This window comes from Sapajus apella, unplaced genomic scaffold (genome assembly GCF_009761245.1).
Source record: "Sapajus apella isolate SASKATOON/1434 unplaced genomic scaffold, GSC_monkey_1.0 scaffold6, whole genome shotgun sequence".
In the NCBI taxonomy this organism is placed as follows: Eukaryota; Metazoa; Chordata; class Mammalia; order Primates; family Cebidae; genus Sapajus; species Sapajus apella.
This window is the reverse complement of record NW_022436946.1, coordinates 39,558,051-39,580,812: the sequence shown is the minus strand read 5'-3', so window position 1 is coordinate 39,580,812 and position 22,762 is coordinate 39,558,051. Positions and strand designations below refer to the sequence as shown.

The 22,762-nt window shown below is 36.7% G+C and overlaps 1 protein-coding gene and 1 long non-coding RNA gene across 4 annotated transcripts in view; one reads left to right on the top strand and one right to left on the bottom strand.

Moving 5' to 3' along the window:
* WASF1 (WASP family member 1) overlaps positions 1-22,762 on the bottom strand; it is a 77,169-nt gene that overhangs the window by 26,478 nt on the left and 27,929 nt on the right. For all 3 annotated transcript variants that reach the window (XM_032275049.1, XM_032275048.1, XM_032275050.1), the window contains exon 2: positions 1,292-1,452. In XM_032275049.1, coding sequence (XP_032130940.1) covers positions 1,292-1,424 — 133 coding nt within the window. In that variant the 5' untranslated portion in view covers positions 1,425-1,452. The remainder of the gene's footprint in view (positions 1-1,291; positions 1,453-22,762) is intronic.
* LOC116549470 lies at positions 19,204-20,461 on the top strand. Its single transcript, XR_004267894.1, has 2 exons — positions 19,204-19,485; positions 20,334-20,461. It is a non-coding gene; the product is annotated as an uncharacterized LOC116549470 (long non-coding RNA).

Below are 22,762 nucleotides of genomic sequence, written 5' to 3'. Positions count from 1 at the left end.
TTCAATTCATGCTAGGTCACAAAAAATTTGCAAAGTATCTTTAAACAATATGGTGAATCATATTTAATCTGGGAACTCTAACACTTTTTTTTTAGTCTCAAGTAAACAATATTTTTGTGATTCACTAACCTGAAACAAGCCATCAAATGGAACAAGGAATATACTTAAAACAAAATTCAAATAAAATAGCCTCTTATTTATTCTATTTCACAGGCAATGCAAAAAGTTAGTATTCTCACAGAGAACATTCAAATTTAACTTTTTATGTTGCTCTCACTACAGATGTATACCTAAACTTTCTCACTTGAAACAAATTAGATTAACAACCTCTTGTGCCAAGGACTCAATTATAAAAGAAAGGACAAAAGTTAAAAGGAAAAGGAAAGAAAAGCCAAGCCTGCTTATCAGGATAATTTATATGACTGATGAGATAAATCTAGGACCATTTGGAGTATATTGTCTGTGCCAAGAACACCTTGTTTTACCTGTAAAACAAAATATCAATGTCTCATGAAAAAGCTAATCCTTCAATGGAAAAGATAGACTAGACTTATTTTTTAAATTTTCTGATTAAACTTAGAATAATGAAAAATAATTTGTTTAATTCCTTAGCCAAGTAGCTCCGTTGTGTAAATCTGTAATGAGAACATATTGGCTGTCCCCTTCTCCTTAATCTGCCTCTTTCACTGGCCTTTATTCTCTGGCCCACCTACTTGACTTCTGTCTGCCAGAAGCCAGGTTCAGTGGCTGTTTTCACACCATGCTGATTCCTGACTGATATCCTAATGTCTCTTAGACAACCTACTTAACTAGCCTACTCCTCTGACTAGTAATGACCCCACACCTTTCACTTTAGATCTTTGTTAATATAAAAATATTTCCCTAAATGAATTAAATATACATAAAAAGAGGGATAGGATATTAGTGTTTCAAAACACAAACAGTTGAGGCCTCTAAAAAGAGAAAATCGTGATAATAACCAAGCAAAAGTACAACTCTGGTCCTTTCACAGATTATATATTTTTAAAACAACCTCAATAATTTTCATTCATCATGTGGTTCTGTCACTAGAGATTCTGTCCTTATGTTCCTTTCCCAGAAGAAGCATCACACAGAAGAAGAAGAAATTATTCTAAAACTCAATAATTATACTCAAGTGACTATATTTTTCAGGATAATTTTGTATTCTTCTCACCAAATCATACTCTCAAATTAGTCAGAAGCACAACTTCTTAATACTCCAGCATAACATCCTGGTTTGTGAGTGTATTTTTAATTGATATATACTTACTTAGGCTACTTAGTTGTCTAATTATATTTGCCAAGGAAATATTGGTTACACATTCCAGTTCGTTCTTAATGCCTCTAGGCAGTGCTGTGTGGCACAAGTGCCTAGGATCGATGTTTCTTTTCACTAGTGGCATCTTGAGATTAACTTTTATACCAGTTCACCTGTAGGAAATAAAAAACAAATTAACAATATTCAATTTCAGCCAACACAGAATGAGACTCTACCTTTCATATTGAAGAATAAAGTATGGCTGACCCTTGAACAACATGAGTTTGAACTGCATGAGTCCACTTACAGGTGGACTTTCTTTCCCCTCTGTTTCCCCTGAAAGAGCAGGACAAACCCGTCTTCTTCCTCCTCAGCCTTCTCAATGTGAAAATGATATGGATGAAGACCTTTAGGATGATCCACTTCCACTTAATGTATTTTATCTTCCTTATGGTTTTCTTAATAACATTTTCTTTTCTCTAGCTTATTTTATTGTAAGAATGCAGCATATAATACATATAACATGCAAAATATGTTAAATAACAGTTTACGTTCTCAGTAAGGCTTCTGGTGAACAGTGGGCTGTAAGTAGTTAAGTTTTTAGAAAGTCAGAAGTTATACACAGATTTTCAACAATGCAGAGGGTTGGTGCCCCTAACCTCTGGGTTGTTCAAGGGCCAACTCTATTTGCTTGTATGAAGACAATAAAAATAGAATTACGCAACTAAAAGAATCAAAATTGATTTAACTTTCAATTACTAGAATTTCAACATTATATAAAACATTTTTTTTAAACTTGCTTTTAATGTCAGTTGCTACATGGTGAATTCAGTCATGATCACTATTATTCTCCTAAAAACATTGTTTTTATTTACTATAATAGGGATCTTGTGCTAGAGGGTTATTTTGAGATGTCCTCTCTAAGGAAGTACATAAAAAGATTAAGGAAGCTGTGAGAGTAATACCAAATTTACATTACCACATAAAATGTTCCAGGTGCTCAACAGCTCAGATCAAATACTCCAAATAGCCCTGCACCTGAAATCTCATCAGAACCTACCAGATCTTTATTTAACTGATCGAAAAGTTCAACCGTCTTTGAATTATAGGCTGCTCTCACTTTGCATGTTTCCCATATGCACAAATTCGAGTGGCTCGAGTTAAATAACACCAGTGTCCAATACCATGATTCAAATTTCACTTACTACAGTATATTAACTGTGAGCTATTCCATTGCTCTTTTTGAATAACCTAGAGCTCATGACAAACTGACTTAATTAATCAGGCTTTCGAGTAAGTGGTTTTTTTCTTTTTGGAGACACAGCCTCACTCTGTTGCTCAGGCTGGAGTGCAGTGGCATGATCTTGGCTCACTGCAACTTTCGCCTCCTAGGTTCAAGCGGTTCTCCTGGCTTAGCCTCCTGAGTAGCTGGGATTACAGGCACATGCCACCATGCCCGGCTAATTTTTATATTTTTAGGAGAGATGGGGTTTTGCTATGTTGCCCAGGCTGGTCTCAAACTTCTGAGCTCAATCTGCCTGCCTCGGCCTCCCAAACTGCTAAGATTATAGGCATGAGCCACTGCACCTGGCTTATAGTATTAATATTCAACAGGGCAAGCTCTCCTACCTTGTTCTCCAAAAACATTTATTCTTGGCCCTGTGTATTTCCATGTAAATTTTTAGAATAAGATTATCAAGTCACACATCACATTCACGCAATACACACAGACACATGCCTACCTATTGAGAATTTGACTGGAACTGTATTAAACCTATAATATTGGGAGGTACTGGTATTTATACATTTCTTTCTATCCACAAACATATTGTTCCAATTATTTCAAGATTTTTAAAAGTCTCTCAATAATGTTTTACAGTTTTCTAAAAAGAAGTCTTATAAATCCTTATTTATTTGTATGTAGATGTTTTTATAGTACTGGAAGTGGTTTGTTTTAATATTTTCTTGTTGTATATATAGAAAATAAATTGATTTTTAAAGTATTGACCCTATATCCCAAGACATTCCTAATCTCTAACCTACCTGCAATTGTTTTGGATTTTTAAATGTACATATGATTATATGTGAATAGTGACTATTTCCTCCATTCTAATCCATCTGATATCTTTTATTGCTTTTTCTTGCCTTACACACTAGCTATAATCTTTAATACAATGTGAAATATGTATTTCATATATGTAAGGATGATGGCAAACATCCTTGTCTTTTTCTTGAACTCAAAGGGAAAAGCCTTCAACAATTCACAAGGCGTCTGTAAAAGGGTTTTTTTGTGGTTATTTTGTTTTATGGACAACTTTTAATACATTAAGGAAGTTCCTTTATTTATTATTAATAGGTTTTTGGGGAAACAGGTGGTGATTGGTTGCATGCGTAAGTTCTTTAGTGGTCATTTCTGAGATTCTGGTGTATTCATCACCCAAGCAATGAACACTGTACCCAATGTGTAGTCTTTTATCCCTCACCATCCTCCCACCCTTTTCCCCCAAGTCCCCAAAGTCCATTGAGTCATTCTCAGGCCTTTGCATCCTCATGGCTTAGTTCCCACTTCTAGTGAGAACACACGATCTTTGGTTTTTTATTCTGGAGTTACTTCACTTACACTTGACTGTGTGTGTGTGTGTGTATATGTGTGTGTGTGTCACACACACACACACATTTTGTTTATCCGCTTGTTGATTGATGGGTATTTGGGCTGGTTCCATTATTTTTGCAATTACAAACTGTGCTGCTATAAACATGGATGTGCAATTATCTTTTTTGTATAATGATTTCTTTTCCTCTGGGTAGATGTCCAGTAGTAGGACTGCTGGATCAAATGGTAGATCTACTTTTAATTCTTTATTCTTTAAGGAATCTCCACACTGTTCTCCATAGTGTTTGTACTAGTTTACATTCCCACCAGCAGTGTGAAAGTGTTCCTTTTTCACCACATACACACCAATGTCTATTATTTCTTAATTTTTTTTATTATGGCCATTCTTGCAGGGAGTAAGGTGGTATCACATTGTGGTTTTGATTTCCATTTCCCTGATAATTAGTGACGTTGAGCATTTTTTCATGTTTTTGGCCACTTGTATATCTTCTTTTGAGAACTGTCCATTCATGTCCTTAGACAACTTTCTGATGAGATTTTTTTCTTGCTGATTTGAGTTCTTTGTAGATTCTGGATATTAATCCTTTGTCAGATGTATAGACTGTAAAGACTTTCTCCTACTCTGTGGGTTGTCTGGTTACTCTGCTGATTATTTCTTTTGCTGTGTAGACGCTTTTTAGTTTAATTAAGTCTTATCTATTTATCTTTGTTTAGTTGCATTTGTTTTGGGGTTCTTGGTCAGGAAGTCTTTGCCTAAGCCAATGTCTAGAAGGGTTTTTCCGATGTTATCTTCTAGAATTTGTATTTTTTTTTTTTTTTTTGGTCAGAATCTCGCTCTGTTGCCCAGGGTGGAGTGCAGTGACATAATCTCAGCTCACTGCAGCCTCCACCTCCAAGGTTCAAGCAATCCTCCTGTCTCAGCCTCCTGAGTAGCTGGGACTACAGGTGCACACCACCATGCCTGGCTAATTTTGTATTTTTAGTAGAGATGGGATTTCACCATGTTGGCCAGGCTGGGTCTCAAACTCCTGACTTCACATGATCCACCCACCTCAGTCACCATGCCTGCTCTTGGGTTAATTTATTTTTATAAAGTGAGAGATGAGGATCCAGTTTCATTCTTCGTGTAGCTTGCCGATTATCCCAGCACCATTTGTTGAACAGGATGTCCTTTCCCCAAGTTATATATTTTGTTGTTATTGTTGAAGATCAGTTAGCTTTAAGTATCTGGCTTTATTTCTGGGTTCTCTATTCTGTTCTATTGGTCTATGTGCCCCCCTTTTTTTTTTTTTTTTTTTTTGGGATGGAGTTTCCCTCTTGTCACTCAGGCTGGAGTGCAGTGGTGCGATCTCAGCCTACAGAAACTTTCGTCTCCTAGATTCAAGCGATTCTCCTGCCTCAGCCTCCTGAATAGCTGGGATTACAGGTGCCTGTCAACATGACTGGCTAATTTTTTTTTTTTAATTTTTAGTAGAGACAGGGTTTCACCATGTTGGCCAGGCTGGTCTCAAACTCCTGACCTCAGGTGATTTCCCCGCCTCGGCCTCCGAAACTGCAGGGATTATAGATGTGAGCCACTACGCCAGGCCTATGTGCCTATTTTTATACCAGTACCATGTTGTTTGGTGAATATGGAGTATAGTTTGAGGTCAGGTAATGTGATGCCTCCAGATTTGTTCTTTTTGCTTAGTCTTACTTTAGCTATGCAGACCCTTTTTAGGTTCCGTATGAATTTTAGGATTGCTTTTTCTATTTCTATAAAGAATGCCAGTGGTATTTTGATGGGAATTGCATTTTATAGATGACTTTTGACAGTATGGTCATTTTCAAAATATTGATTCTACCCATCCATGAGCATAGGATGTGTTTCCATTTTGTGTTTTCTATGATTTCTTTCAGCAGTGTTTTGTAGTTATCCTTGTATAAGTCTTCCATGTCCTTGGTTAAGTATATTTCTAAGTATTTTATTTTATTTGTTGCAGCTATTATAAAAGGGGTTGAATTCTGGATTCTCAGCTTGGTTGCTGTTGGTGTGTAGCAGTGCTACTGATCTGTGTACATTAATTCTGAATCCTGAAACTTTGCTGAATTCATTTATCAGTTCTAAGAGCGTTTTGGATGAGTCTTTAGGGTTTTCTAGGTATACGATCATAACATTGGTGAACAGTGATAGTCTGACTTCCTCTTTACTGATCTGGATGCCCTTTATTTCTTTCTCTTGTCTGACTGCTCTGGCTAAGACTAAGGAAGTTCCTTTCTATTACCAGCTGCACAAGATTTTTAAAAATCACGTTATCAATGTTTTTCCTACATCTATTATGATAATTATGTGACTCCTACTCTGTTAGCATGGTGAACTATGTGGACTATGGTTTTTGTTGCTGTTGTTGGTAAACAACCCTGCATCCTTGGAATCAACCTAATTTAAATGACATGTATGTGGTAGGTAGAATAATGGTCTCCCAATGCTATCCATGATCTTATTCCCCTGAATCTATGAATATGTTACATTATATGGCAAAGGGCTTAGAATTAAGGTAGCTGACGGAGTTAAGATTTCTAATCAGCTAAGCTTAAAATAGGAAGATTATCTATTTTTATATATTCCTGGATTTAGTTTTGGTTTGTCATCACTTTTCGGCCTTTTAGCTAAAATCAAGTGTAGTTTTGGTTAATATAGATTTTGCATTTACACCCATGAGAGAAAACGGTCCATTATCTTCATATAATATCCTTGAAAATTTTTTTGTATTAATTTCTAGATTATGGACACTAGAAATCAGTGGTCAGAAAATGTATTTTGTATCAACTTTATCCTTTTAAAAGTATTTACACTTATTTTATTGTCCAAAATAGTCAATTTTTCTAAACATTACAGGCATACTGAAAAATAATGTACATTTTATTGGTGGTTGCAGTGGTTTACGTATGTCCAATAGTTACATTTGCTAGTGTATCTACATCTTCTATAGCTTTACTGATTTTTGTCTACTGGTCAATCACGGAGACAGGTAAAGATGGCCCACTGTGACTACCGATTTGTTAAATTCTCCATATGATTTATTTATTTCATGACTATGTTATCAGGTATATTTACCAAGTTCCTCCTATCTCTAATAATAATGGTTTTTGCTTAAAAGTCTACTTTTGCAGCCATAGCAGCTCTTTTGGTTGTGTTTGCATGATAGAGCTTTTCCTTTCGACCTTCTTGTGTCTTTGTTTTAAACCTGTCTCTTCACAGAATACAGTTAGCTGCTGCCTTTTGCTTTATTTTTCTTTAACTCAGTTAACCTTTGAAACAGGTAATTCAAAATGTAAGCTATTGGACTCTAAATTATTTTGCACCTTAAAGGAATGTGATTTTATTGGTATAATGCTAATGTTCTTTTTGCCCAAGATATTTTAGTTGCTCATATTCTCTTTTCCCTACTGCTACTTGTTCTTCAGATTTTAGCTCCAATGATAACATTCCCTGATCCCCCAGTCTCAACTAGAAGTGGTCCTCCTGTTAAAATTTTCTCACATCGGCCAGGTGCGGTGGCTCACACCTGTAACACGGGCACTTTGGGAGGCCGAGGCGGGTGGATCACAAGGTCAAGAGATCAAGACCATCCTGGTCAACATGGTGAAACCCCGTCTCTACTGAAAATACAAAAAATTAGCTGGGCATGGTGGCGCGTGCCTGTAATCCCAGCTACTCAGGAGGCTGAGGCAGGAGAATTGCCTGAACCCAGGAGGCGGAGGTTGCAGTGAGCTGAGATCGCGCCATTGCACTCCAGCCTGGGTAACGAGCAAAACTCCGTCTGAAGAAAAAAAAAAAAAAAATTTCTCACAGCAACCTGTAACTTTTCCTTATAACACTTGTCTCAGTTTGTAATTATGTATCTTCATGATTTATTTTTCTCCTTTATTAGTCATAAAGCAGGTTTTATGTGCTTTACAGCATTCTTAGTGCCTGGTACATGCCTGGCACATAAGAAATGTTAAATATATATTTGCCGAGTAACTCAAAAATTCTTAACTCCTGTTCAAATCTCTCTCCTAAGCTGTGGATATGCACAATGCAACTGACTCCTAGATATTTTTACTTGGAAGTTCCATAACACTTACTAAATTCAAAATATCCAAAACTAAATTCCTTATATTTTCCTCTTCAAATCTAGGCATCGTCTTTAGTTCTGCCATACCACTGTACTCTCTATATGGGATCAAGCCTTATTAATTCTATCCCATGAACATCTCTCATACTCTGATAATCCCTTTCTATTCTAACTGATACTGCTTTAATTCAAACCATAGTCCTCACTTGGGTTAGATTTGTGAAAGCAGGTAATTCAAAATGTAAGCTGTTGGACTCTAAATTATTTTACATCTGCAGTCAGGTGACAGGCAGCTGTAACTTATGCAGCTGCAACCTTTGTTTCTCTGATTATATATTCGCCTTCTTCCTTACTTACGTTGTTTTGTAAAATGCTGCACATGGCTAATGGACCCCAAGGAAGATCTCTTCCCTCTTTACTGCTGATCTTCATTATACACTAACTTCCCTCTGACCTTTCTCACACAAAGACTTTGTGGCTATCACACTATCTTAAGATGGAATGTTAAGTATACTCTTTAAAATCAGAAAGGCAATAAAACAGGTGTAAAGGAAAGAAAAGCTAGGTGGGAAAGAAAACAAACTGTAACTAATTATTGTAACTCAGAAACCAGCCTTCTATTAAAATAAATGTTGTAATCCTATTAAATTTCTGTTTTCCTCCTATACAAGTATCACAGGATCCTTAGGGTGTCGCTTTTCCAGCTGGAAACCTCTTTGGCTAGTGGCACCTGTGCTAGAGTTTTGCTGGGCTTGTTCCACCCACTTGGCCTGGCAGGCTGCACTTGGCTCACACTTTACCAGCCTGGATCCCATACCTGCCAAGGGCGAGCCAGACACAGAGTAGCGAGGATGTGTGAGCAAGCATAGGGTCTGGCCACTGAGCATAGCCAAACACACTGGCTGCAGTGGGGCAGGTAGCTCCAGGAGCTTGCACAGGTGCTGGCTCCCTGAGAGGCTACAGCTGGACTAGATGTACCACAAGTGGCACCCAGAAGCTTGGAAACACCAGGAACTTCAGAGCCCCAAAGAGGGTGTCACACTCTTGGCTTAAAAGTTCCTAGGTCTGGGCTTTCTGAAGGGCCACAGCTCTTCTCCTTCTCTCTTTTCCTTATCACCTGCAACATGGTGAGTGGGGGGCATGTTTCAGCTCTGTGTTACAGCTCTTTCAGTCCTGCCATTTAGCAGGTCCTGAGTTCTTGTCCCATGTCTGGGAAGAATGAAGTATGCAGACAACTGGAGGGTGAATGAGGCAGAGAGGAACTTCACTGAGCAACAGAACAGCTCTCAGGAGACCCAAAGTAGGTAGCTCCTTTCCACAGGCAGGTCGTCCTAAGTGTCCAGCTCTCAGCAGGGAAGAGACCAGCAGTGAGTAGCTCTTATTCACAGGGAGGGTGTCCCAATGAGTTGAGGAGATCCAGAGTGGGTAGCTCCTTCCTGCAGCTGGTAGTCCCAACATCTGTGTGAATCTGGCTGAGTCTGCAGTTTTTATGGTCTCAGAAGGAACTGTGTGCTGATTGGTCCAAAGGCAGCCATGGTAGGCTTGGGAAAAGCACCCAAGTTCTCACTCTGGTCCACAGAACTGAGTGCCCAGCCCCCAGTCTTCAGGCCTTCCCTGGCTTGAAGATGGGGTTTCGACTGGGACCTGCCCCTTTCTACCCAGGAGCCTGTCTGCCTCCTGCCACCATCAACATGCTATCTATGGCGTGCAGGTTGTTCACACTGAGGGATGCCTGTGGGCCTGAGCCCAGCTGCCCTCAGCCCCACATTGGTCTTCCTCCCATGCTCCTGGGTGCCCAAAGTCTGGAGAGGGCCAAGGTGGCATGCACTGGTGTGTCAGCACAGCCTTGAGTGAATGCATACCCAGCCAGGTTGTTACAACACCCGGACTTAGCCACAACTTTGCTCCACCCTGAAGTAGGTGCCAGGATGGGGGAGAGGCCAGAGAGTGGGAGCAGGCACTTGAAAGCCCGTGGGGGCAAGGAGGCTTCCCAGGCCCCCAAGAGTGCAGGGATGCCCAGGTCGAGCTGCGGTTGGGGAGCTGCACTTGCACCCAGGATCACAGGGTGCCCACCCCACAAACTTGGTAGTGCCCCCTGTTCCCAGCCCTGCCTGCTCCTCCCTGGTTGCAGCTGGCATCTTTGCAGCAGCTGCTACATATGAGCTCCAGCTGCCATCATAAACAAAACCTTAACTTTTAACTTCAGAGCACTGATCCCTGTGTCTCCTGGATGTGCTTTTTGCTAGAATAAACTCTTTAAACTGGATTCTGATCCTTTTAATTATCTCAGGTTGACAGACTAGACTGTCTTCCTCCAGTCTTGTATTTTTTCTCCCTGCTATTCCATCTATACTACCACTCCCACCAATTCAATCCATCCCACATCACTGCTTTAAGAATACAGCAGGTCCCCCCACCTCCAATTCATGGAGGATACATTCCAAGACTGCCAGTGGATGCCTGAAACCACAAATAGTACTGAGACCTATACATACTGTCTGTTCCTATACACACCTGTAACATTTAACTTATAAATTAGGCACAGTAAGAGAATAATCCAATAACAATAGAACAATTATAATAATATACTATAATAAAAGTTACATGAATGCTCTCTCTCAAAGCATATAATTGTACTTGTGAAATATTTATTTGGTTGGTTTTCTACCCAATTTTCTGGGCTACAACTTCTAAAATCCCTAGAATGTCCAAAGTGTTACTTTTTTTGTAGGATGGGGGCTGGTCACCTGAAAGATTAGAGGGTTGGAACTTTCAGCCCCATCCCCTTAGCATCCAGGGAGGGGAGATAGGCTCAATGTTATCACCAATGGCCAGAGGTTTACTCAATCATGTCTATGTAATGAAGCCTCCCTGAACACTCAAAAGGATGGGTTTGGAGAGCTGCCAGAGAGTTAAACACATGAAGGTTCCTGGAAATTGGCATGTCCTGGAAAGCCGTGGATGCTCCATGTCCCTTCCCCTATACCTTGCCCTATGCATCCTTATCTGTGTTCTCTGTAATATCCTTTATAATTAATTGGTAAATGTACGTGCTTCCCTGAGTTCTCTGAGCCACTCCAGTATATGAATTGAACCCAAAGCGGGAGTCATAGGAACCCAACTTGGAGTGGGTAGGTCAGAAGCTCTAGAGGCCTGAACTTGCAACTGGTATCTCAAGAGGGTCAAGCAATCTTGTGGGACTGAACCCTCGATCTGTGGGATCTAACACTATCTCCAGGTAGATAGTGTCAGAATTGAATTCAAGAACAACCAGCCAGTGTCTGCTGAAGGACTGCTTCCTTGGCGTGTGGGGAGAAACCCCACAGAACTGATCCCAGAAGTATTCTGTGTTGCTTGTTGCTGTGGTGTGAGAGTAGAGGAAAAACTCATTGAGTGTGTTTCTTCAACTTACAGTACTTAACTCACCTTTCTTGTGATGGTGTGAGGTGATAAAATGCCTACATGATGAGATAAAGTGAGGTGGATGACACAGGCACTGTGACATAGTGTTAGGCTATGTCAGAAGGAGCCATGACAATGTCAATGGTTGAAAGTCAGGAGCTGAGGGTGTCGATGACTGACGAGCAGGAAGCATATACGATATGGATATGCTGGACAAAAGGACGATTCACATTCCAGGCAGGATGGCACAAGATTTCATCATGCTATTCACAATGATGTGCAATTTAAAACTTACGAACTGTTTTTTTCTGGAATTTTCCATTTAATATTTTCAGACTACAGTTGACCACTGGTAACTAAGACCATAGAAAGCAAAACCATGAATGAGGGGGGGACTATTATGAAAATTTTGAATCTGGTAATGTCATTCTGCAAAATCCTTCTTTGATTCCTTGTTGTCAATGAAGTCCAAACATAATATACATGGTTTTTCAGGATTTTGCCTCCCCTCCTCACTTCTACCTTCATTTCTTACTACACTCCTACATTATACTCTAATTACTCTCAATACATCTTGCTGCAGGACTACTGCCTTTTCTCATGCTGCTCTCTGCGTGGAATGTATTTCACTTTTTTATCCTCATAAAGAATATGTAATTGTTTAAGACTAGACTCAGTCAGCAACTCTTTTCTGAAGACTAACTGAATCCCCCAGGCCAATATAACCATCTACTCTTTGATACCCTCAACTTTGATCCACATGTGCATCTACTTAATTACTACCAATTATACTTTACTATACTGGACTTATTTGTTTACACATCCATGCCTGAATGTCAGCTTTTAGAAGGCAAAAATCTTGCCTTGCTCAACTTGTATCTCCAAGATCTAGAAAACCGAAGTTCAACAGTTAATCAATACATACATGGAAGAAATAATAAAATCATGAGCTTTAAGGAAGCCAAAAAAGAAAAATTAGGTTACTGTGGGAAGACAGACACACATGAACTTTTCCAAAGCAACTACTTAATCATGATTCTAAGGAGCTGCTTTTTTGTGTGTGCAAGGAAAAGAAATACATTTGAGAAAAATTCTATCTTACAATTGTATTGTGAAATCATAGGCTTGCTTGTTTCACTCTGCCAAGAAAAAGCATGGATGGATCATATCTTATTCATTTCTTCATCTTTATGGGCTAGCTCAGAGTTTTAGGGTACAGCAATTGCACAAATTGTGACGAATGGAATGTACAGCGTACAAAGTAGTTTTGAAATACTATCCAAATCTCAAAAGAAAAATGGCTTTCATTGTGATTAAAATAGTGCCTTTAGGTACAATGCAAAAGCTTTTTAGAGAGAAAAGCTTTCTTTTTACTTCAGTTTCAACAACAGATTCATTTTCTTACTTCTCTGCCTTATTTCTTGATTTGTAATGTCATTTATCTAACTCAACTATCAAAATCTTAATGGCCAAAAGTAAAATAAAGCCTAATAACTTTATCTCCTAAATCCTGAGAAAAACTGCCTGATTCCCATTTTAGAGCAATCCTAAATCCCATCTTTTTCGTGGGATATTTTGTCAGACTAGAAAATAATTTTTTTAAAAAATCACAAAACAAAGGAAACTCTAAATGGTAAAATATGATTTATCAAGCAAATATAAAATCAAATTTATCTCAGTATTTTTAATACTGCAAATGATACACTGTTTAAGAAAACATTGCATAGAATGAACCAACTACATATAATTTAACATCTTTTTTTTTTTTTTTTTTCAGACGGAGTCTCGCTCTATCACCCAGGCTGAAGTGCAGTGGCGCAATCTGGGCTCACTGCAACCTCTGCCTCCCAGAATTTAACATCTTTTAATCCATCCGTGCCTAACTTGCTTAATAAGGGAAAACTCTTTTACTAAAAAGAGCTAAATTATACTGTGCTATAACATAAAATAACCAAATTTTTGAATTTCCCAACTATTATATAACACATGTAGTTCTAAAAGTAATTTGGTTTCCAATGATGTTTTCAAAAAAAAAAAAAAGGCAATTCCCAGGTTTCTTTGCACATTTTCCTGTGTTCTTCTCAATTAAACTGTTATTTACTGAAGCTAAAATCAATAGATTGCTAGAGTACATAAGCTAAAGAATGTATCCCTCAAAAAGAAAGATTTTAAAATAATATTTAAGAACAAATAAATTAGCTAAAATCTCAAAAATCTGTTTTTAATTAAAAAATAAAAAAACCTTTTTCATGGGCATGCTTTTAAATTCTGAGATAGATTTTTACATTAAAAATAAAATGAGCTACAATAGATTTTTACATTAAAAATAAAATGAGCTACAATACTGTTGATAAGCTATCATGATATCTTATATTGAAAGCCCTCTTTTAGGAGGGCAAGGAAAATGAAACTACTGAAATCTAACCATAGCAAAATGTTTGACAGAATTGTAAATTAAAAGTTTATTTTGGCGACTACTGCTAATATTAATAATATATTCTGTTAGTTTAAGAACGCCTTCTCTTGATTCAAAATGAGGCACATATATGTATGAGTATAAGCAATATATAAAGTATTAAAAATAACCCAAGATCAGATGTCATAATGATTTTATGAATTTAGAAATCAGAAAAGTACACTATCTAAGTTCTGATGTCAGAACTCAAAAAACGGCCTGTAAAGTTCATTTAACATGTTTAAAGGACTCCTTGTAGTTAACAATTCAGAGAAAAATAAAATAGCTGCTTATTTTACTATGTCCCCAAAATAATTATATTGATAGTTAATTGCTTTATGAGTTATATAAAGAACATAAGAATTAAAAGTATTTTATTATCAATGACAAGTGATTAATTCTTTACATTCATCAATAAAATAATTTATGATCATGTAAAGTGTTTCAGTATTTTATAAATGACATTAATATTAACTAAAAAAAATTGTGTTATAGAAATATAATTTTCAATTTTCATAATATAGTATTAAATTACTTATTTACACTAAAAGATTATATTATGTGACCTAAAGGAACAGATTAAAATAAGGACTCTAATAAAAATAATTTCAGTATTTCAAATACATTAAGAATTTTGGGGAGAGCAAATACTTATTAAGAAATGTTCTCCCTTCCTCAGAATAGAAGCCACTTAATTATGCATAATAGGCCAGTTAAATCTGAGTATGAGAATGTTTAAACAGAGCTTTGCTCTTCATAGAAATAATTTTCCTAATAAACTTCCATGCCAATGACAAAATACTTTATAATTGTGACAGCTACAATTAAATATAAAAATTTGAAATAAGAATGCATGAACTATACATTAAAAAATACATTATATCTAATTTTAAACCATATTTCAATTATGTAAAACCATAGGTTTTAATGGGGATTTAATATAAAATATATTCAAAATGTTATTGTTTAGAAGTGTATCAGAAACAGAATTTTATAACTTACCTTTTCCCTAAATCTATAATGCATATTATCTCAAACTGTTTCATTATTGTAAACTAAAAGACTGAAGTTAAAAGTAACTCCACTTACCAGTGAAATAGAAGCTTGTGCTTCTTGTGCAAAACAACCTCAGAAATATATAAAAATAATAAATTTCCCCTTTGTTGTGAGTAGCAAACTTTAAAACTACTCACTACTTATGAATTTCTAAAGGAGATTCACAGGAAAATGTAGGTACTCACAGGACTAAAGAGCTATTCATCAAGCTGAACATCGCCAGTCATTTGCTCTGAGATACTCTGGCTCTTGCTTTTAAAAAATTGCCCTAGGAACAGTGTTATCTTTACCAAAAATAAATATATAGATAAATAATTATGTCACCTGAAGTCACAACAGCAAAGCCTTAAGTTTTGATAGGCTACTAAGGCTGAAAATAATATATTGCTAAGCAAACTAAAGTAAAAAGGAAATGAAGAAATAAGCTGTATACTCAGCAATTCGTAACACCAATATTTTTGATAGAGTCAAGAAAATACTAATTTTTAAATAGTTATATTTGTAGTCATACATTAAATCACAATGTTAATCACAATTCTGAGTGAACTTAAAAAACTTATAAAATCACCTCTTTCTGTTATGTTTGAGTTTTAGCTACATCCTCACCATTCTACTATTTCTTACCATCACAGATGAAAGAAATTAAAAATATAGAAAAAGTGGTAAGTATATTATTATCTTAGTTCTTTTCTATTTTCCGATTTGGACATGGCAATGCTGTGCCATATCAAATCAGTGAGAAAAATCAACTTACAACAGAGAAAGAAGGCAAAGATTCATAGGCAAAGATTCATTTCATTAGCAAAGATATGCTAATGAAATAATAAACAGTATTAGACACCTATAAAGTGGAAAGAAGGCTGACTCAGTATAGTTAGTAATAAAATCCACTAAATAGTTTATGTAATTCAAAAGAAAATCTGTATTTCTTTTAAATTAATATAACCACTACTGAAAACTTACCTGACAAATCATTATACAAGCATAATATTGCACCAAGGTTATTATTGCTATTATTTCTCTTTCTGAGACAAGATCTTGTTCTGTCAGCCAAACTGGAATGCAGTGGCATGATCACAGCTCACTGCAGCTTCGACCTCCCTGGCTCAAGCCATCCTCCCACCCTCAGTCTCCCAAGTAGCTGGGACTACTACACCACCTGGCTAATTTTTAAATTTTGAAGAGATGAGGTTTTGTCATGTTGCCCAGGCTGTACTCAAACTCCTGGGCTCAAGTAATCCTCCTGCCTTAGCCTTCCAAAGTGCTAGGATTGTAGACATGAGTCACTGCACCCAACTACCACGTTTATTTTTAGTGGTTTAAAAGATGCTAAAATTGAAGTTTGAGGTATCTAAACCACAAATGCAGAATTAATCTACTTAAAAAACAAGATTGTGTTCTTCATATTAAAAATATTTATAAAAACAATATATACCTATCAAATATGTTATACTTTATATGAAAAATGGCAATACTGACACATTGGCATCCATTCATTCATCTAACCATCCACTTACTGAACATCAGTGAAGCAAGTACTGTGTGCCAAGTGCTAAAGATAAAGGAGTGAGCAAAAGAAAACAATCCCCCATGTATTTGCTAGAATCTAGCATCTAATTACACTTATAAGTGTAATGGAGTAAAAGTATGGGGCACTAAAAAGCGGACCTGTTTCCTTAAGGAAATGACATTTAAATTAAGAACAAAAGGATTATTAGCTAAGCTAGGGAAACCGAAGTGTCCGCATGTGCGTTTTCATTCTTAGAATTAAAGGTAGACAGGGAATAACAATGAGAGCAGGCTAACATGGGTTGAAGTGCAATGAGAGACACTAGGGTTAGCAGGGGGTCAGATTAGGTAGGACCTTGGAGGTCGTACTGACGATTTTCTATGTTGTTCTAATGGAAAACCTTTGAAGGATTTTAAGCAAAATAGTGCCAAGACCAGAAATGACTGACTATTCATTCTAATTGTTCTATGGAGACTTGGGCAGTGGGGAATGGTAGAATAAATGCAGGTGGACCCCAAACAGAAGATGAATGAAGTAGTACAGTGACAGAGATGGCAGTCATTTGGACTAGACGACAGTGATACAGAAGCATGTCAACTCAAGACATATCCTGGAGGTAGAAAGAAATAGAACTGAAGGTTGATTAGATCACCACCAAGTTCTTGGCTTAAGAAACTTTCTATAGGCAGCCAAAAACTGAAAATTATTTCTAAAGCAGATCAATTATATTAATACATGACCCCCCCCCGCCACAAAGGATTAGAAAAAGATTTATGACTAACTGTAGTAATACGTACAACCAAGTAACTGGGCTCATGGAGAGAGTAATTTAATGGTATTTGGGATGGGGTACTGGGAGAATGATGAGTTTTAAAGCCAAAATTAATTGAGAAAGCAAGACAACATTTAGTGGGTTTCTTTTTTTCCCCTTTTATTTTTTTCCTTGTATTTTATTACTCTGCATGGCATATGCCCACTTTACCAATTTCAGTCTCAAGGAGAAATCTTAGATTCACTTAATCGCTTTGTTCCCCTACATCGTTGCCATTCTCTATGCCCTGTAACTTCAGTCCACCTGACTTCTAGACTAGAGAGCCAGGATAAACACAATATTCCTAGCATTTCACCTTCCAATGCCCCACAATTCATATGAAATGTCTAGTCATCTTCTTTCTGTAGGAGACAGCATGGCAGAGGGGGACTCTGTCAAAAAGGAAGGAGGGAAGGGAGAAAGGGAGGAAAGGAGAATGGATCTTAACCTGGAGGAGATATTAAAAAACCAATTAATTCATATCCCATTTTCGTAGATTAGCAAATTTACCTGAAAGGTAAGAAATTTCTCTAAGTTCACAAAATTAATGGCAGATGAGACTAGATTTTGTTTCCAGGTTTTGCATCTACTGCTTGCTCTATTTTTGCCAGTATATAAATTTTAACTTTTTCTTCAAGTTTCTGGGGTACAGGTGATTTTTGGGTACATGGATAAGTGATTTAGCAGTGATTTCTGGGATTATGGTGCACCCATCACCTGAGCAGTGTACACTGTACCAAATATGTAGTCTTTTATCCCTCAGCACCCTCCTACCCTCTTAATCTGTTACTTTTTAAAATTATTATTATTATTACTTTTGTAGAGAAGGGGGTCTCCCTATGTTGTCTGCCCAGGCTGGTCTCAAACTCCTGAGCTCAAAAAATACTCCTGCCTCAGCCTCCCAAAGTGCTGGGATTACAGGTGTGAGCTACCATGCCCTTTTCAATTACTTTAATGTTTTTAAATCCATTTTTGTATTCTTGACAAATCGGCCTCCCAAATTTCACATTACCCTAAAAGATTTTCCATGGTATTTTGAAGCTCCAAATAATAAATAATGTTCCCCAATTCCGAGATGACTACTTTCTTCACTATTTACAGATTACATATTATGATTAAAACATAGAAAGTAAAAGAAATAGAAAAGAAGTGAAATAGGCTTACCACCCAGAAGCTTACAAAATAATCAGGAAGCAAAAATATGTAACAAAAATGTAAAACAATAAAAAGGAACCTATAGCTAAGGTCTAAAGTAGGCTAAGATAAAGTGTTACGTATGTAGAGAGAATGAAATCAAAACAAGCTAAAGGGTTTTGGAAGACAGTATTTACTTAGACCTGTGCTGCCCAATGCATTAACTGCTAGCCACAGGTGGCTAAATTAAAACAAAGTAAATAATTTGAAAATCAGTTTGTCAGTCACACTAGCCACATTTCAAGTGCTCAACAGCCATACTTGACAGGATAGTTATAGAACACTACCTTTACTGCAGAAAGTTCTATTGGGCAGCAGTGACATCCATGATGAATAAAATGGCTTGGAGAGAGGATATTTTAAAGTCGAGAATTAGAGAGGAAAAATAAAGACACTTGCTTGAAAGGAAAACAGAAGTAGGAATAAAATATTTTTTAAAAAGCAATCAAATTGAAGATTCTGAACTTTGGTAGTCAATGAGGAACAAATAAGTCTTCTGAAAAAAAAGTAAAAGGGCCGGGCACGGTGGCTCACGCCTGTAATTCCAGCACTTTGAAAAACAGGTCCAGGCAGGCAGATCACCTGAGGTCAGGAGTTGGAGATCAGCCTGGCTAACATGGTGAAACCCCATTTCTACCAAAAATACAAAAAATTGGCTGGGCGTGGTGGTGTACACCTGTAATCCCAGTTACTCAGGAGGCTGAGGCAGGAGAATCGCTTGAACCCAGGAGACGGAAGCTGCAGAGAGCCGAGATGGCACCATTGCACTCCAGCTTGGGCAACAAGAGTGAAATTCTGTCTCAAAAAAAAAAAAGAAAAAAAAAAGGAGTAGAAGATGACAAACATTTGATCTTAAAGAGATTTTAATGTGTATTAAGGAGTAAACGTGGAATGACCAGAGAGAGTAAACCACTGGGTCATAGGGCGTATATACATATACATACATACAGCTTTAGTAAATATTGTCAAATAATTTTGGAAGTGAACTAATTTATACCCCCGTCAGCAACTTATGAGAGTTCCAGTTGTTTGACATTCTTGGTAACACTTGCCTGAAGAACCAGGTAAGACTAACCACGTTTCATTCTAAAGTTTCATCTAGTCTTCTAAAATTTTTAATTTCCAAAACCTTTGGCTGTTAAATAATTATAATATTAAATGTATTACTCTTGATTTAATCCTTTATAGGAAATAAACAATGTGGAGATAAAACATCCTATATTTTATAAAAACAGTATTTCCCATATTCTATAATGTAAGAATTCTATAAACTCAAGAATTCCAAGACTGGTCTAAATAACAGGATTAACAAAATGCACACTTACATTCATACATCTCTTGCACAAGTTTAATGACATAATAGTAATTTTTAAATATTACACTTATATTGGTAGATCTAAATTAAAGCACAGTATTGACAATTTTGAGTAAACTTTAAAAACTTAGAAAATGACCTGTCACCTTTCTACTGTTCCTAATCATCATAGATGAAAGAAAATAAAAAATATAGAACAAGTGGTAAGTAAATTATTATCTTAGTTCTATTTCCCGATTTGGACATGGAAATGCTATGCCAAATCAAATCAGTGAGAAAAATCAACTTATATCTGGGTGTCACAACCATCCCATTATATGCACATATTATTATATCTTTTTGTCCTGTTTTTAGAAAAAAATACATAAACTTTATTGAGGTATAAGTGATGCACAATATATAGCATGTGGCAGGCAGAAATCTAATATGGCCCCATGATATCCAGTCTCTAGCACTATTCCTATGATTATAGTATGTTTTAAGAGAGGTTTTGAAGACAAAATTATGGTCAATTATCAGCTGACTTTAAAATAGGGAGATTATATGGATGGGCTTAACCTAATCACACAAACCCTTTGAAAGTCGAGCTTTCTCCAGCTGAATAGAGAAAGAAGGCAAAGATTTGAGGCATGAGGGAGGAGACATGGCAGTTACTGCTAGCTTAAATATAGAGGGAACCTGAAAGCAGTTCTAGGAGCTAGAAATCTTTTTCTGACACCCAGGAAGAAAACAGGAACCTGGAAACCAGGAACCAGGAACCGTAATATCAAATCCAACAAAAACTTACTCTGGCTAACTACTCTCTTTCAGTTGGAATTCTGTTATTATTTCATATATATCTATCCTATCAAAATTCTTCTAAACTTTCATTTTGTCTTCACAATCCAACAGAAAAATTCACAATTCATTGAAGAATTATATCCATCAGGAAAAACAGAATCTGCCTCTGTACTTATTAGACATTAAAAGGGAAGCTTAAGATTGTACAACTGTCAGGAACTTGAATGAGCTTGTAAGCTGATTGTTCCCCAGAGCCAACAGAAAAGAAATGTAGTTTAGTCAGTGCCATGACGTTGGACTTGTGAGTCCCTATGCAGAGAACCTAGCCAAGCCTACTCATACTTCTGACCTATAGAACTATGAGAAGGCATTTTAGCCTAAATGTGTGGTAATTCATTAAGCAGTGATAGAAAAATAATACACTACACATACTGGTGTAAAATTTGATTAGGTTTAAAAGTTTATCACAGCTTAATACTGTGAAGCTGTCACAATCATCCTCCAAATTTTCTCTGTGTCCCTTTGTAATGTCTTTCTCCCCTCATGTTTCCAAGGACCACTGACCTGTCACCACAGATTAATTTGCTTGTTGAATTCTATGTAAATGGATTCACAGAGTAATAACTCTTTATTGCCTGCTTTCTTTTGTTCACTCTAACGATTGAGATGGTTGAGATTCATCCATTTTGTTGCATGCATCAACAGTTCATTTTTATTGTTAAACTGTATTTCATTGTATGACTATAGCATAACTTGCTTATGGACATGTGGGTAATATTCCATTTTTGATATTATAAATAAAGTAACTACAAACAATTCATACAAGTCTCTAGGTGGGTATGTTTTTGTTTTTCTTGGGTAATATTTAGGAGTGAAATTGTTGAGTTATATGTTTAGCTTAGTAAAAAAATCTACAAAATTGCTTTCCAAAGCAGTTTAGCCATTTTACATTCCCACCAAAAGAATTCTAGTTGAAGATATGGAGCCAGGAAGTAATAAATAGCAAAATACTTTAACCAAATCTACAGTTCTGGTTTCTGTTCCAGTTTGACCTTACAGCAGATAAAAAGAATAACTAGCTATACGATGTAATGATATACTGATATTCTGAGTCCAAAAAGAAAGCTTAAGACTGATTTAATAAGAGCCTTAATACTTACAAGAAGCCATAGATTAAATCAATCTATGTTGATTTCTTACTATATCCTCACCAAAACTTGGTATAGTCAATCTTTTTAATTTTAGTCAATCTAGTGCGTGTACAGAGGTATCTCATAATTTTAGTTTGTGTTTTTTTTATCCTGCTTAAAGCTAACACAAGTCTAGGCATGGTGACTCACACCTGTAATCCTAGCACTTTGGGAAGCTGAGGTAAGAGGATCACCTCAGCTCAGAAGCTCGAGACTAGCCCATTTACATTTAAGGTTAATAATATGTGTGAATTTGATCCTGTCATTATGATGCTGGCTGATTATTTTGCCCATTAGTTGATGAAGTTTCTTCATACTGTTGATGGTCTTTACAATTTGGTATGTTTTTGCAGTGGCTGGTACTGGTTTTTCCTTTCCATGTTTAATGCTTCCTTCAGGAGCTCTTGTAAGGCAGGCCTGGTGGTGACAAAATGTCTCAGCATTTGCTTGTCTTAAAGGATTTTATTTCTCCTTCGCTTATGAAGCTTAGTTTGGCTACATAAGAAATTCTGAGTTGAAAATTGTTTAAGAATGTTGAATATTTCCACAGTAGTGCAGTTCATTGAAAAATAAATTAAAAAAAAAAAAAAGAATGTTGAATATTGGCCCGCACTCTCTTCTGGCTTGCAGGGTTTCTGCCGAGAGATCCGCTGTTAGTCTGATGGGTTTCCCTTTGTGGGTAACCCAACCTTTCTCTGGCTGCCTTTAACATTTTTTCCTACATTTCAACCTTGGTGAATATGAAAACTATGTGTCTTGGGGTTGCTCTTCTCAAGGAGCATCTTTGTAGTACTCTCTGTATTTCCTGAATTTGAATGTTGGCCTGTCTTGCCAGGTTAGGGAAGCTCTGGATGATATCCTTAAGTGTGTTTTCCAACTTGGTTCCACTCTCCCCACCACTTTCAGGTACACCAATCAAACGTAGGTTTGGTCTTTTCACATGGTCGCATATTCGTTGGAAGCTCTGTTCATTTCTTTTCATTCTTTTTTCTCTAATCTTTTCTTCTTGCTTTATTTCATTAAGTACATCTTTTTTTTTTTTTTTTTTTTTTTTTT